This window comes from Elgaria multicarinata, chromosome 7, assembly GCF_023053635.1.
Source record: "Elgaria multicarinata webbii isolate HBS135686 ecotype San Diego chromosome 7, rElgMul1.1.pri, whole genome shotgun sequence".
Classification (NCBI taxonomy): domain Eukaryota; kingdom Metazoa; phylum Chordata; class Lepidosauria; order Squamata; family Anguidae; genus Elgaria; species Elgaria multicarinata.
Window position 1 is genome coordinate 75,148,745 of NC_086177.1, and position 15,428 is coordinate 75,164,172.

The 15,428-nt window shown below is 41.2% G+C and overlaps 1 protein-coding gene across 1 annotated transcript in view; it reads right to left on the reverse strand.

Moving 5' to 3' along the window:
- The window catches only part of TRPA1 (transient receptor potential cation channel subfamily A member 1), a 35,522-nt gene extending 21,879 nt beyond the window's left edge, over nucleotides 1-13,643 (reverse strand). The window contains exons 1-12 of the mRNA XM_063129867.1: nucleotides 13,503-13,643; nucleotides 9,955-10,117; nucleotides 7,605-7,780; nucleotides 6,611-6,718; nucleotides 4,737-4,845; nucleotides 3,614-3,759; nucleotides 2,968-3,104; nucleotides 1,997-2,045; nucleotides 934-1,033; nucleotides 734-834; nucleotides 312-481; nucleotides 66-230 (exon numbers count right to left, since the gene is read on the reverse strand). Coding sequence (XP_062985937.1) covers nucleotides 66-230; nucleotides 312-481; nucleotides 734-834; nucleotides 934-1,033; nucleotides 1,997-2,045; nucleotides 2,968-3,104; nucleotides 3,614-3,759; nucleotides 4,737-4,845; nucleotides 6,611-6,718; nucleotides 7,605-7,780; nucleotides 9,955-10,117; nucleotides 13,503-13,619 — 1,541 coding nt within the window. The 5' untranslated portion in view covers nucleotides 13,620-13,643. The remainder of the gene's footprint in view (nucleotides 1-65; nucleotides 231-311; nucleotides 482-733; nucleotides 835-933; nucleotides 1,034-1,996; nucleotides 2,046-2,967; nucleotides 3,105-3,613; nucleotides 3,760-4,736; nucleotides 4,846-6,610; nucleotides 6,719-7,604; nucleotides 7,781-9,954; nucleotides 10,118-13,502) is intronic.
- Between the last annotated feature and the right edge of the window lie 1,785 nt (nucleotides 13,644-15,428).

Here is a 15,428-nt window from a genome sequence, read left to right on the forward strand (position 1 = left end):
ATTCTACTTTTGTAATTGTTGTTATTTTAGAGGGGAAGAAATAAGACAAAAATGAATATACCTACCAGAGGAAGAGGGCACCTTTTTTCAGGAGAAACTGCACTACCTTCTCATGACCATTTTGAGCAGCCAAGTGTAGAGGAGTCATCCCTTTCTTGTCTCCTTCATTCAAGAGCCTGGTATCTTCCATATCTCGTAGAAGACGTTGACAGGTGTTGATTCGCCCATAGCTATATAAAATATTTATGTGCAAATTACTAATAATGCTATCTGGAATATAACGTGGACAATGAGGCAGGGCAGAAGCTTACCTAGCTGCAAAATGCAAAGGAGATTTTCTGTCTCTGCTTTTGGAACAGATGGAGACATTCAACTGAAGGAGGCTATTCACTGAAATTGGTACCCCTTGTCTGCATGCATAATGAAGAGGAGTGCACCCTTCATTATCTTCATCAGTTACAAGTTCTTTAATATGCTTCATCTGTCACATACAAAAAGTAGTACTTATTAACAACGTTCTATGGGAGTTATCTCTGAACAAAAGACATTTTTTATTTAAGCTCATGTTTACTAAATATTTTGATTTCTCTGCTGAGGCTTTGGTGAAAGATACATAAATATAAAGATGCATATTAAAAGTTGGATAAAACTAAATGAACAAAACAGGGAATGGTTCTATTTTACTACTGTCTGTCTGTATGTATGTATGCACCCTTTATAAACATACATATACCTTCAAAAACTGTTCATCCAGATGTTGTAATCCTCCAGGATGCAGTACTGTTAGATGCAAAAAATTACGACCAAGATGATCTTTCAGTTCAACATTTGCTCCTAAATAAACATAGGAACAGACATTTCAAAGCTATTGACAACTAATAGAAGTAGTCCCATTACTAATGTTCATAATGCATTGTTTTGTTCGTTTCATACCTTTTGAGAGCAATAAATTCACGATTTTCCATGACGCACAGGAACTAGCAAGTAGTAGTGGAGTTCGACCCTCAATGTCAACACCATCAATCTTTATCCCCTGAAATTAGAAATCCATCAAAAATGAATGAATATTTTTAATGACAATGTAGACACTAAAACCAGAAATCTATTATATGTGCTTGCTAAAAAGCTTCTTGCTTTTCAGATGTCACAGCTAGGGATGTCATGGGAGTGGTGGAGTTCAGTGGACGTCCCACTGCTCATCCTCCCTGTCTATAGTCTGCAGACCGCTGCGCTTGCTCTATTTGGCATGAGGTCCCCGCTGGTCTGCCAAGCTGCCATTTTGCATGAAAATGGCAGCTCATTCTTTTCATAAATACCAGTTTACACAAATGGCAGGTGTAAAGGGGCCATCTATACAAAATTACAGGTGTAAATTCCTGTTTTCATAGAAGTAAAAGGAATAGAATTATCTAGACCATTTGATCAAAGCTTCTCTTTGGGGTCTTGTTTGTTTATTTTGTATACAAAAACTATAAAAATGCAATGTAAAGTAATATATAGATCTTTATTGTCTCCACACTTTGCTACTGTGGACAGAAGTTGATAATAAACTGAAAAAGGCACGTAAGTATACCAGAAAAGCAAACCATGCAGAGGACCAGGGTTTCTATTTTAATGGCAACAACACTTTCCACTGCTAAAAAGACAAACCGTTCGAGTTTTAAAAATGGCTTCTCTCTTTTTCATCAGGAAACTGCTGCAATGGAAACAAATCCATCCACCCATGAAGCCTATATGTCTCTTTCCTCCACCCATGTGTCCTTTCTTTAGATTCCAGCCTATACTGGCACTATAAATTTTTAAGTGTGTATTGTTTAGCATCATCAGACTTAACTGTACTCAAACATACACACTTCTGTGGTAATTTCCTGTACTTGCTCAACAGGAAATTGATAGTTTTAAATGTGTCCTTCTGCATGTTACCAGGCAACCTGACACTAAAGTTAATGCCAACAATTTATTATCATTACAATTTCATTTAAAATTAAATATTCACCATTGACATCAGATATTCTGCCAGTTCATAGTGATCAAACAATGCAGCCCTGTGGGATAAATGAAGAGCAAACCAAAAAGTTACAATAAAATGGTGCTAAGAAGAAAAGGTCCCCCGCCCCCGCTGACAATCAGAAAAGACTATATTATGACAACTGCAGACTTCACCATTATCCAGGATCTCCCATGTATACATTAACCTACAACTGTGATGGTGTTTTCCGTTCATCTTTATGTGGCAATGAGGGAATTCCTTTCTATTCCATCTCACTTCACACCTGCACATAAAGGCTATGGATCATGCTAACTGATTGAAACACTCCAAGTTATCTAATTAACAGTGAAACTACAGAGTCTTAAGCATTCCCAGTGGTCAAACTTGTATAGAAGAGCATCCAACTATCCCAAACAGTTTAAAGTTGACTTCTCCAAATCCTGTTAGAAATAAAATACTAGCTGGGTTAAGATGTAATGCTAAGCCACTGTGGGTTGCATTTGAGAGTGATCTACAGTGGCTTAGAACGCCGAGTCTGTTTGTGAAATCCCTGACCATGATTGTAAAGTACCCAGCCCAGGTACCCACCCTCTGCAGTGGGCATAAGGAGTCTCAGGGTGGCTTATCAAGTCATGTGATGGAGATGGAGATTCTGATGGAAATCCTGTAGTTAAATTCATTTTCTCCACTGATAAATGAGGCTAACTATAGAGACAGCTGCCTAGAGTGTTTGCAACTTCCGGTGATGCTCTCACCAGTGCGGCTGGACTCTGTGGTCATTGGGTTAAGTGGCAGCAGCAGCACCTACAGGATAATGAAGGAACTACAGAGCAGGGATGGGTAAATAATCCACAGCATGCTGTGTGGTTGCCAGTCACGTGTTATGGTTTCCTACCCTTCTTTGCTCCGTTCTTAGATTGTTTGAATAGGGCCAGTATGAACATGCTAAATACAGTGAAATTAGGCAAAGGTCTCACCTGTGAAGCAAGGTTTCCTTATTTCCATCTAATGCATCAATGATAGGTTCATCGCCTGTATAAGATGACATCATTAATTTAAGAATTTCAGTAGCTCCTTGGGTAGCAGCAAAATGAAGAGCCGTGCATTTGTCATTCTATTTGGGAATATAAAGCACACACACAAAAATTCACAATCATTCCTGTTCATATGACTTTTTTTTTTTAAGTCTCAATAAAGGAATCTAATTTTATGGACTTAAAGTTTAGACTCAAGAGTCCAGGTCACAGATTCCAAAATATTGTTTTGTTTTGGCTCTTCCTTTAGCACAATTTATAACAATTAATAAAACAACATGTGTATGTATATGCATAGATAAAGACATGGAGAGTAGAGGGAAAGAAAGAAGAATTATTTCTGTGTTTGGAGAGCCAAGCTATATTCATACCACATAATAAGTCCATGTACTAAGTGCATTTCACACAGTAGCTGTCTAAGGCTACAATCCTAAAACAAACTTACCTGGGAAATAGTCCCATTGAAATCAGTGAGATTTACTTCTGCATAGACATGGATAACATTGCACTATAAATATTTCAGGCATAAATCAAAAGTGCTAAACCTGTCCAATATAGTTAAATAAAAGTGTATTTTGTTAGTTCTCACCTGCTTCAGATCAATTTGTGCTCCATATTCAATGCACATTTTAATCATTTCCAAGTCTCCGCTTTGAACTGCCAGATGAAGAGAACTACACTTCCCAATGTTCGTAAAATTTATGTGATTTTCAGGGGAATAGCCTAGGTCTTCACCTTAATTTTTTTTAAAAAGTTACAAATTGCAGGTTATATTGTTCCAGAACAGGTAGAATAAATATATTTATCCCCAAATTTTGCAGCATATTAATTTTGCCAAAGCATCTCATATTGCACTGAATGATTTGTGCAAATATATTTAATAATCAATGTAAAGTAATATTACGAATAAAATAAGGTAGTAACCAGTCTGTTGAAATACTTAACAAACTTTCCTCGCGTTACATAGTTTTGTTCAGCTCAAAGAAGTAATCAAATGCATACATGTTTCTGAAACTAGGGCCTTAGCTAGACCTATGGTTTATCCCGGGATCATTCCCAGGGTCGTCCCTGCCTGCTCCCGGGATCCCGTGTGTGTGTAATTTACATGAACAGAGATGACCCCAGGACGATCCTGGGATAAACCTTAGGTCTAGCTAAGGCCTAGGGGCCAATGATTCAAAGAGGCCCATTTCAGACATATTGCTAAATCCTTGGGCTCAGATGCTCTCATTTTATATTAATTTTATATTAACCACAGTTTAGTGCATTATCCAAACCCTAAAGTGTGATTAATCTTAAACATGGTTTGCAAAAACAAGCCAGCTTCATAAACTCTGGTTTTAAGTTGACTGGTTTCCACTAACCATAGTTAGATTAGCCACAGTACGGGCAGGTTTGGAAACAAACTTGCAGCAAGAGAAGAGGGAAAGAAAGATTACATGAGACAAAAGCTCACTGTAGCTCATAGTTTAGCATATCCCAATGATTCACAGCATGAATTGCTAAAATGTTCCTCCAATTAACTGCAAGGCTATATTAGCACACCAATTTTAATGAATATCTCTCATAAGAACATGGCCAAATGTTAGCTGCAATCATCATATGAGGAATGTGTAATCTGAATACAGTCTACGTTTTAAAGGAACAGGGCCCAAATGAATGCCGCTTTGATTGTAATAAACATTATAGAAAGATTTACAAAATGTATTTACCCTTTTTCATAACAATTTCCATGCATGCTTTTGCACCAGAAAATGCAGCTACATGGACTGGCATGCAGCCCATATTGTTTGTTTTAGATATTTTAGCACCATTTTCAATCTGGAAGAAAGTGATCAGATAGTTAATGACAATTTTTGAACATTTCACAAGGAATACAGAACCCATTGCATATTTGCCCATTTACATTTGACTGGATTGGGGTCAACAGTTGCAGTCCTAAAAAAAATTAATCACTTGCTTATTGAGTTCAACTTTATCTGGCATTGGATAGGCTGAAATCCATAGGACAGCAATTGGGACAAGACTTAGGCCTTAACTAGACCTAAAGTTAATCCCAGGATCATCCCGGGGTCATTCCTGTCTGTTCCCGGGATCCCCTGTGTGTCATTTACATGAACAGGGATGACCCTGGGACGATCCCAGGATAAACCTTAGGTCTAGCTAAGGCCTTACTGGGGACACTGGGTGGTATTTAACCAAGAATGGATAGGAGGAGGATTCTTCCTCCCCACCTTGAGAACCCTTAAAATCTGCTCTGGAGGGCTGGAGAACCCACCCCCCTGAGCAGATTTTTGGAGGGGGGTGGGGTAGGGGAGGGGAGAGGGGGAAAGTCCTGCTGTACAAGCAGAAGTCCATTCATCAGATGTTGGATTTTGCCCACTGGTGTGGAGATGGACTCCAACTTAGATATAAACTTAGATATTTCAAAAGCAGTACATGAAGTGCTGTTTTCCAATAGGTGCACCTCCTGTTAACAGATGGAAGATCACCCCACAGACCTCTACAATGCAGCATGGACTATTGGAATGATATTCTATTTCCTGATGGCTGCGGGGACAGAATTCAGTAGAGTGTGACTCTGCACTGGCCCTTCTAGGATGGACAAAAAGTTCAGAACTGGCAGAGCCAAAAGGAACAAGAGAGAGTTGTGATCTAATGCCAACTGTTTTTGCATTTCTCATCATCTAGTGCTTTGTTAAAGATTTATCATGCCCATACCCCCTTTTAAAAACAAAAACAGTGGTCAGTATCCAACGCTGCCATAGGGATGTCGCAAGAGTTGGGGGAGAGTCTGACAGACTCCCCCCCCCCAATTGGCTTCCTGGACCCCATGCGCCGAGCCGCAGGGCTCTCATTGACTCACTTGGCAAGTGCCCTGTGGCTCGGTGAGTACCCAGCAGCCCCCTGCCCTCTTAGCGAACCCCCATTTTGTGCAAAAAATGGCAGCCTGGGCTTCACACCTGTAGTGTTGTATAAATGGTCCCTTTAGAGCCACCCTTTACATAACAATATCTTCCCGGAAAAGTCTGAGCCAACATTTTTGCACAAAATGGAGGCTCGCTAAGAGGACGACCAGCCCTGAGGTGTTCATTGGGTGCTCACTGAGCTGTCCAAAACTCATCCGGAGCTCGGTGAGCACTTGGTGAAACTGGGCATGGGTGAGGCCACCATCTCTATTCTGCTTATGCCATTGCCATAATGCTAGCATAAGTTACCTCTACTACAAGGCCAATAGTACATGCTGGTGTGACAAGTTTCCCCAGAAAGCCCAGGGAGCTTCAGCTATTGGGCGGTATAAAAATGCAATAAATAAAATAAAAAATAAAAAGCCCATTGTGTCAGCACATGCTATTGGTGTTGCACTAGAAGTCACTTGTGCTAGTGCTACATGATCAATGACCTAAGCAGAGTGGCAGCCTTGGATGCTGCCCAGTGTCTCTGATTCTCTGATAGGCTTTGTAGTAGCCCATAATCAGCTCCTTGTAGTCATGTCTAATCATTAAATGTGTAATATAAAAATATGAAAAGGCAGATGAAAAAATTAATTCATATACACCAACAAAAATCAAATTGTTGTACCTACCAGAAGTTTCAATGCTTCAGAATTATCTTTATAACATGCTACTAACACAGGTGTGTTCCCACCCTCTCCTTCCAGGTTTACATCTGTAGTGCTGTGTTCAACGAAAATCTAAATATTAAAATAAAATGTAAAGATTGGAGCCTTCTAACACATCATTGCTGTATTGGTCTTAGGAATAATAGGATACATCTGTACTAGACCACCCACACAATAATTATTGTCAGGCCCACCATCTCCATGGGTAGCTATAGAACAACAGACCGAGGCACATAGCTTCTGACCTGGGATGTGGTTCCTGGCCTGAGCCTTTAATTCAATGTTCAGTTAGTGCAACCTGCTTGGATATAATTACTCCACCCCATTCACAAGCCTGGCTACAGCACTTTGCACCAGCTACAACTTCCCATATATAGAACACTGCATTAACAGGACCTAGAGATTGCAAACAAAAGCACAGATGATGGTTGCCAAGTCTAGAAAGGCCTCATTCTGTAAATTGAATACACATCTCCTAGACTTCCAGGATGTCTCAACCATCATCTGTTCTGACTTGTCTAGATACACTGTCAATTTGTGCACATCTTCCAACTGTGCACACTCAACTGCTTAATCCCTACTGCCAGTTGAAAGGCAGGGTCTGGTTAAAGACTTGACACATCTGCACTTACCCTCTGCTCAGTAACGAGATGAGGCAATCCTTATCCAGTACAGCAGGATTAAGAAACTTGGTGCCCTCCAAATCTTTTGGATTACAGCTCCCAAAATCCTTGGCCATTGGCCACACTGGCAGGGGCGGATGGGAGTTATAGTCCAAAAGGCACTATGTTGCTTATCCCTGTAGAACAGCATCTTGTAAAATCCAGACTCCATTCCTTTCAGCCACTAGTATATCATTAAATACTTTCACAATTGTCCATTTACAGTTCAAGCATGAGATTGTTGCAATATTCACTTAATTAATTTACATGAGTATAAGCTTGGAATTTAGCTTTACCTTAACTAGTTCATTGTAAAGGCACTGTACAGCCAAATGAAGTGGAGCCATTGTATTGGAATTAAGAATGTTTGGGTTAGCTCCTCTGCTGAGAAGTAATTTAATACTTTCAGTCTGGTTTTTCTTCGTGGCCCAATGAAGTGGTGTATTTCCAGAGGAGTCAGTAACATTTAGCACTAGGTCAAAGGGTAGGAAAACAGAGCAGATATTACATCACACTTGTACTTCACATAAAATCATTGATGCTAATAGTGGTATTATAACAAAATAATATCTGTAAATGCAGATGTTAATTTAAGCTAACAATGCAATACCAGCTTTTCGGTAGAGACTTGGTTCTGCATTATCTGGAATCTGTATTTAAAACAGCAAATGTAAATGTGTGTGCACACGACCTATTCTCAAAAGACCAGTGACAGCTTTTCCTGCTTCTCTGTACTTCTGAATATATTCTAATGGTCGACTAAGAGGCCAGCACGTTATAGATTTGTGACTTCCAGGGTATGATATAAAGGTGTGCTTTGGACAGTGGGACATACCCATCTGAAAATACATTTAGGGCTCCATCCTATGCATGCTTAGAGAGAAAGAAGTCCTACAACTCCCAGCTTCTCCCAGCAAACATGCAGACTGGAGGAAGCTGGGAGTTATAGGACTTTCTCTCTCTCTAAACACGCATAGGATTGCACCCTTAGTAAGTAGAAGAGTAGATTTACATTTGCAAAATTGACACACACAGCTGCGTTTCCATTTTAGTAAAGAAAAACAAGAGTTTGGGCATGGAGAACTAGTTTGCCAGTTCCTTTGATGCTGGACATTGGACAATATTCAAAAAGCCATGCCTAAATGTCTGTTCATAGAGAAATATTCTATCACACACAATAGCAAACTATATAAAATGCAGCCACAGCACAATCTCCATTAATTCTGGGAAGCCTTGCAGTCCCTAGAGACCAGAATAAGCATTTGGATAGCATTCAATTTGTTGGGATTTGCCAGATCCCAGAACCTGTCAGATAAAACTCCTCAGAAGATGGGGGCCACACAGATTCAGTACAAGCCCCTCCCTTTGCAGGCCACTCCTGCTCCCTGTGACATTGAAAAAATAAAAATAAAATAAAAATCAACACAAAAAAAATTAAAATGGCATCCAGAGCAATTACAGAGCTCCTAAAGGGTCAAAACTAGGGTCCAAATGGCTGTTCGTTTGTTTTTTAAAAATTACAAGTTTGGAGGCAGCAGGGTGTCATGGAGCCTCCAGGCCACAGGTTGCCACCCCTGCCCTAATAGGTACTCTGAGGCATCAACTGTGGAATATAACCCATTGCTGGATTCTGCCAAATTCAGGGAGGTATACACACTGCCCCCATGCAATGGGATTCTCCATAATCAGCCCCTGCACCTCAAGAGCAAAATTGACAAAAAAACAAAAACCCAGGACAGAAGTCACCATTAGAGGGCAATGGGCTCACCTCACAACATGGGGCTTCCTTTCCACACTTTTACCTGCTAGAAGAGACCTGACTTCAATGCTTCCAGATCAGGTTATCTACTGATGTGCTGCATCAGTGGGAAGTTGGGGCTACAACAATCTTTAGCCTGAGTGGTATTGGCGCATCACCTATACTTTGCAAGCCCTTGTTACAGCTACCTTGTGGACAGCTTCCCTGCTGGTTCAGCAACTGAGTCCTAGCATTAGTCTTACTTTCTCTGTTGGACAGCTCCCCTGCTAATAAGTCTACTGGCTTCTGTGGTGGCGGCAACAAGATAGGTTCACATGTAATGTCAAACTATGGTTTCTCCACCATTGGGTTCACACACTTCCTCGTCCTTCCCCTCCCCTCTCAGGCTCTTATTCCCTCCCTTACTTCCTGGTTTGTAGCAAGCCAGTTTTCTGTTGCATCCAAACTGGGCAAACTAGTTTTGGTTCAACCATCATTTTCACATTTTAGATGTAGAGCAAACTATGATTTGCCACAACCCTTGTGGTCAAGGAGGGATTTTGGAGCATGCAAGGGAAGGATGGAGGGGAAAAGAATAAGCATGCGAGTCTTAGACTGCCAAACCGATGGTGTACACAAAGGGAGAGAACAGTCTCAGGATGTTTTAAATGAATTTATTGATGAAAAGGCTTTTCATCAATAAAATCATTTACTTGGGCTTTTCACCAATGAAATCAATCACCAATGTTGATTGATCACCAAACCCATGGTGTGCCAACCTCTGTCCTTGCCATATAAAATAATTAGCTTTCTTGAAGCACAAACTTCTCTAATAAAATTATATGTACCCATGTGCACATGCATATAGACAGGTAGATGCATACTCCAATTTAATAATAATACATCACCTTCAACAGAAGAACCATCTATAATCATTTGCATTAATTCAAGTTGACCGTTTCCTGCAGCATGATGCAATGGAGTGGCATTTAGATCATCCAGTTTCTTAAGTCCATCACGATTCTTCTTAATGAAGCTTCGGAGTCTGCAAGTACTTCCATCTGAGATAACCTAATTTTGGATTTTAAAATTTGCAATGTTCTTTATTTTCAAAGAAAATACAGCACAGGAAGTTCAAATGCCAGGAATATATTGGTTTATATATGGTTGGCTGCTTATTTCAGGAACACATTGGCACTCAATCCACAATTTACAAGTTAGTTAGGTAGCAATCCTATACCCCCTAGGGATTGTTTGAGGAGCCATAGGGTACTGGAGATCCCCACCTCTAAGGTCAAAGACACCATTCCAACCTCAGAAGGGGGAATCAGAGATCTGACCCACCCCCCACTTGCCTCCTTGCAGCTGGCGTGGAAAGGACCACACTTGCTGCCCTCCAAGGTCAGAAAATCAACATCAGAGAGGGGGGAAAGGGGGGTGTTTCAGTGGGTGGGGAGGGAGGAGATCAAAGAGTCCAGGATATGAGCTACTTTGAGCCTCTGCCAGCCAGCCTCCTTCTCTCCCCCTCTGAAGCACCATTGCTAGACAGGGGATAAAGCCCGTCTAGTGAAAGATGCAAGGTGGAAGAACGGGAGGTGAAGATCACCTCTAATAATAATAATAATAATAATAATAATTTCTTTATAGATCTATAGGTCCTAAGACCTCTAATAAATTTTGGATCAAGGCCAATTAAAAAATAAAGAAATCATTGCTAACTGTTGACTGTGTCTCATAGGAAATTCCTACATTAGTTCTGATGAGCTACTTCCAGTATCGCTGTCAAAGGCAACTCAAATCAGATGAAACAAGTAACTCTTTTTAATATGCTTCACAAAATATCTGCATTTTAAACAACATGGGCTAAAAGCAAGCATTCTACTAATGCTTGTCATTGTCATACCCCTTTTTTCTATTTTAGATCTTCAACATTGTAGAAGTAGAATAGGAAAAGCAATTTGGATACTCAATTTTAGATCACAGATGCAAGTATCAAACTGATACAAGCATCACGTTGAAGAGCTGGCTTCTCAGCATCCTTTTCAGTAAGAATACTTAATCCATATTAAAATCATCACTCTGCTTCTGCTATTATTTTCCTAAGAGGGCAGTGTTATTTGTAAGTGGCGCTGAGAAATTATAACATGCAAATGTTGTTAATGAGTGGAATTTGATATAGCAGAATAGGGATGGTGACCACTCTGGCACCTTTCGGTGATTGGCATGTCCGGAGCTCCTGCTTCTCGTGAGTTTTATGGCTCCCGTATCAGGATATGGTATGTCTTTGGAGATCCTCCTGCCTCATCTACTCAGAGTTCTGCAGCTTTGAGTGGGGATGATGTGGGATGGTCTCCCCACACTCTCAAAGTGTTGTATAAGAGAGGAGCTGGGTTTACCCAACTCCTTGCTTACAAGAGTGGCTCACCCATAATGCCAGGCAAGTAGCCTGAGGTAAGGACATACAGATCCCCGCACTTGCAGATCCAGGAGTTGATTGTTAAAATAAAGAAGCCCTAGTTTGTCCCAAATTGTGGTGTCCATGTCTTTGTTCCATGCTTCCTTCTCCACTCGCAACACAGATGCAAGTATCAAACTGATACAAGCATCATTTTGAAGAGCTGGCTTCTCAGCATCCTTTTCGGTAAGGATATTATTATTATTATTATTATTATTATTATTATTATTATTATTTATTTATATAGCACCATCAATGTACATGGTGCTGTACAGAGTAAAACAGTAAATAGCAAGACCCTGCCGCAATCCATATTCGAATCACTCTGCTTCTGCTGTTACAAATAACACTGCCACCGTAAGAAAGTAAGTGGCGCTGAGAAATGATAACATGCAAATGTTGTTAATGCATGATTAAAAGTGAAAGATGAGCCATCTAAATCAAATATACTTGAATTTTGCATCAAGTACAGGAAATACAAAAAAACATTTACGCCTCATTTGTGACAACATCAGAGGCCAACATCACATATGGGGCAAGTGTAAATCTTTATACCAACAAAGCTTTAGTATGATCACAGAATTGGGTAGTATGCACAATGCTAATTGCTATATTGCTCATATTGAAAGCAATCTTTATGGGGCATAAAGATGGAAGAAAAACAGAGTTCATCTTTGGTGATTTAAGATCAGTCCCAGTTTCAAATCAGATGTACCCAGAACAATGGGGATAGCTGGCAGGAAGATCTCAACCTAGGGTTGCTTAAGGCAGGGATAAGCAGAAGGTAGTCTGGTATCTATCTGGGTAATTTGCAGTACATATTGAAGGGTTTCTGACTCCCAAAGCAAGGGAAAATGTAAGGAAAAGGGAAATCTCTGCTGTAGCGGCTTGTGCTTGTAATCACTTATCTCTCAGGAGTAATTAATTCATTGCTTTTGTCCAGATCTTTGTTCAGCTCTGCTAGCCAGCTTTAAATCGTTTAATTACAATCGTTGATTTCTGGTAATGTGCATGTAGATTTGCATAAATCCCAGTGAATAGTAAAGTAGATAATTGACTCTGCATCCTGAGTTACTGTTTTGTCGGGTTCGGGTTGGTAGACTTCAGCATTCTAGTAAAAAACAAAATAGATCCTGCAAAAGTCTGCCCACCCTGATTTGAGGAATTACTTTCCATTCCATAACATTACACCTGCACAGAACCTAACATTCATCTCTTATTTTAGAACACAGGGTCTGTGCAGTTGTTTTGAGATAAAGGGGCCTTTCTGAGTCCTTCAGGGAAAGGTTGGGATTTATTTATTTATTTCATTTCATTTCTATACCACCCAATAGCCGAAGCAATCAGGATAAATATATAGCAAGAACACTGGAAAATCCCCAAACGTCTTTCATTTCTTGGATTTCAAACTAAAGTTGTTGCTGTGGCCGGCGGTAAAACCTTGTGCCAGAACAAAGGTGTTGATCTTTAAGGTGCCACAACACTCTTTGTTGTTTTTGATGCAACACACAAACACCGGAGGAATTCTGGCAAGTTTCCTGTGCTCTAACATGTTTGACAGCAAGAGATTCAACAGGTGCAGTTGCTGCCAACATAGAAAACGCAGTAAAGGGGGAAAAAACATTGCTTTTTGCATTTCTGACTGTCATGAAGCAGTGACAGAACAAGAGGACTGTATTGTACTTCATTTTTTAACCCAATTTGTACTTTATTTTACTCTTTTAATCATTTGTAATCCACCTAGCGAGCATTTGTTATTGGGCAGATTAAAATAACAAATTAACTTTATTTATGAAATGCATACAAAAAGAAGAAGAAGCATGGACTCAGCCACCCCAAATTGGATTCTCCGAGTCTTTCCTCATAAATGCCTGACGCCAACTTACACCTGCTCCTAATAGCTCTCCAAGGGGTGTCCTGTATCCTGTCTTACGTGGGCGTAAGTCCCACTGAATTCAGTGGGGTTTAAGACGTGTAGCGGATGCCCGGCAGGCTCCTTACCTTAAAAACATCCTGCGAGGCAATCGAGGCGGCGTCCGCTTCGCACACGACCCCTTCGAAGGAGGCGCGACACTTCTTCTCCCGCGGCTGCAGCCACTTCAGGACGGCGCGCTTCATGGCAAGCTGGTCCGCGGAGGGCCTCGCGCCTCCAGAGGGCGTCTTTGCCTCGGTCTCGCGGGCGACCTGCGAAAGCCGCCGCCAAGTCAAGGAGAAGTCCGAGCCAAGAGGCAGCGCCAGCCTCGCTGCTTCCCCCCTTCCCACCGCCTGCTCCGGGGAGGCGGACACGGACAGGGCACGCCCACCGCGAGGAGAAAACACGCCGACCCGGCCCCGCCGCCTTCGCTAATCCCCCTGGTGGAGTCGAGTAGTCTTTGGGAGGAGGAGGAGAAGGTGAGGAGAAGCTGGAAGTGAGCTGTCCTAGGAATGTGCGTGAGAGAACCAGGGAGGTGTTTGTCTTTGCCTCCGGCTGCACAGGCAGGCTCTCGCTTGTATCCAGTATTAGGGCTCATCTACACCCAGCAGATATTCCACCATGAAAGTGGTATGAAAGCAGTATGTAAAAGGCAGGAGCCACACTACTGCTTTATAGTGGTACTGGAGTGCACTGACGACTGTTGGGATCCATGACCCATACCACATATACTGCTTTCATTGTATTATATTCTGCTTGGTGTAGATGTATCAATGGGCCCCAACGCTTGTCAGTGCACTTCATTACCACTATGAAGCAGTAGTGTGGCTCCTGCCTGTTATATACCACTTTCATAGTGGGATACCTTGCTTGGTGTAGATGAGCCCATGTCTAACTTAAATCCCATTCATTTCAAGAGGTCTACTCGGGGCCAGCCTTAGGAGTGGTTGAAGTGGATGTCGCTTGGGGTGCCAGACTAAACTCAGAGGCTGTGGCCATGGCTAGACCAGGCCTATATCCCAGGATCATCCCTGTGCATCCAAATGACACACAGGGGATCCCGGGAGCAAGCAGGGATGACCCCTCCATTTGCCTGGGATAATCCTTAGGTCTAGCTAAGGCCTGTGTTTCTTTTAATGTGTTGTCTGCAGTAGAGCTAGAGTGGCAAAAAACAAGTGACTGTAACCTTCCTTTCAAAAGTCCTACAAAAATGACCTTCCTTTAGTTATCTTTAAAATATGTTTCGTTTTGAATTTCTACTTTGATGTCATTTGCAGTAGGTAAAAATCATTGGAACACAGCTTTACTTCGAAGCGCATAGCACTTCAAATATTATAAACACTATAGGTGCAATAATTAATGATAATACTAATAGCCATAAGCTGTAAGAGGTCAGCTGGATACCTTTTTTATATATAACTTTTCTTTTGAACTTTTTCTTTCCTAAAGCATACATCTGTCAGGTGTGTTTTAAGGTGGATTTCTGCACTGAGAAAGGAGTGGTACTGGGTGGACTTCTAGGCACCTTCCAACTCTACTATTCTATTCTATGACTCCTTATTGTTTTCAAAGATAAAATAATGGATTTTTTTTTAAAAAAGAATGCTAGAAAAAGATAGGAGTTTCTACAAAACAAAAAACTTATTAGTAAAACCTGTGATGGCCTGCTGTATTGCATAGTGCACTGCTACTCAGAATGTAGCTTTTTGAACTTTGGTTTGTACAAACTGTAGCACAGTGACTAAGGCCTTTGCTAGACCTACCTTAAAAAGCGCGACGGAGATGGGAAGATCCCGCAATGCAACTATCACTGGCTGATGGACTGTCGCGCTAGTCTATACATCCAGTGCGACGAGCTCACAAAGAGAGCTGTTGCACCCACCATTTTTTAATTGTTTAAAGGGATGTTGCACACGAACGCTCGTGCGCCCAGATAAGGTTTTTTTTTTAAAAAAAAATCAGTTTTCCCGCTCCCCCTACCCTGTCCCCGATGGGCGCAGCTTCTCCCGGCTCCA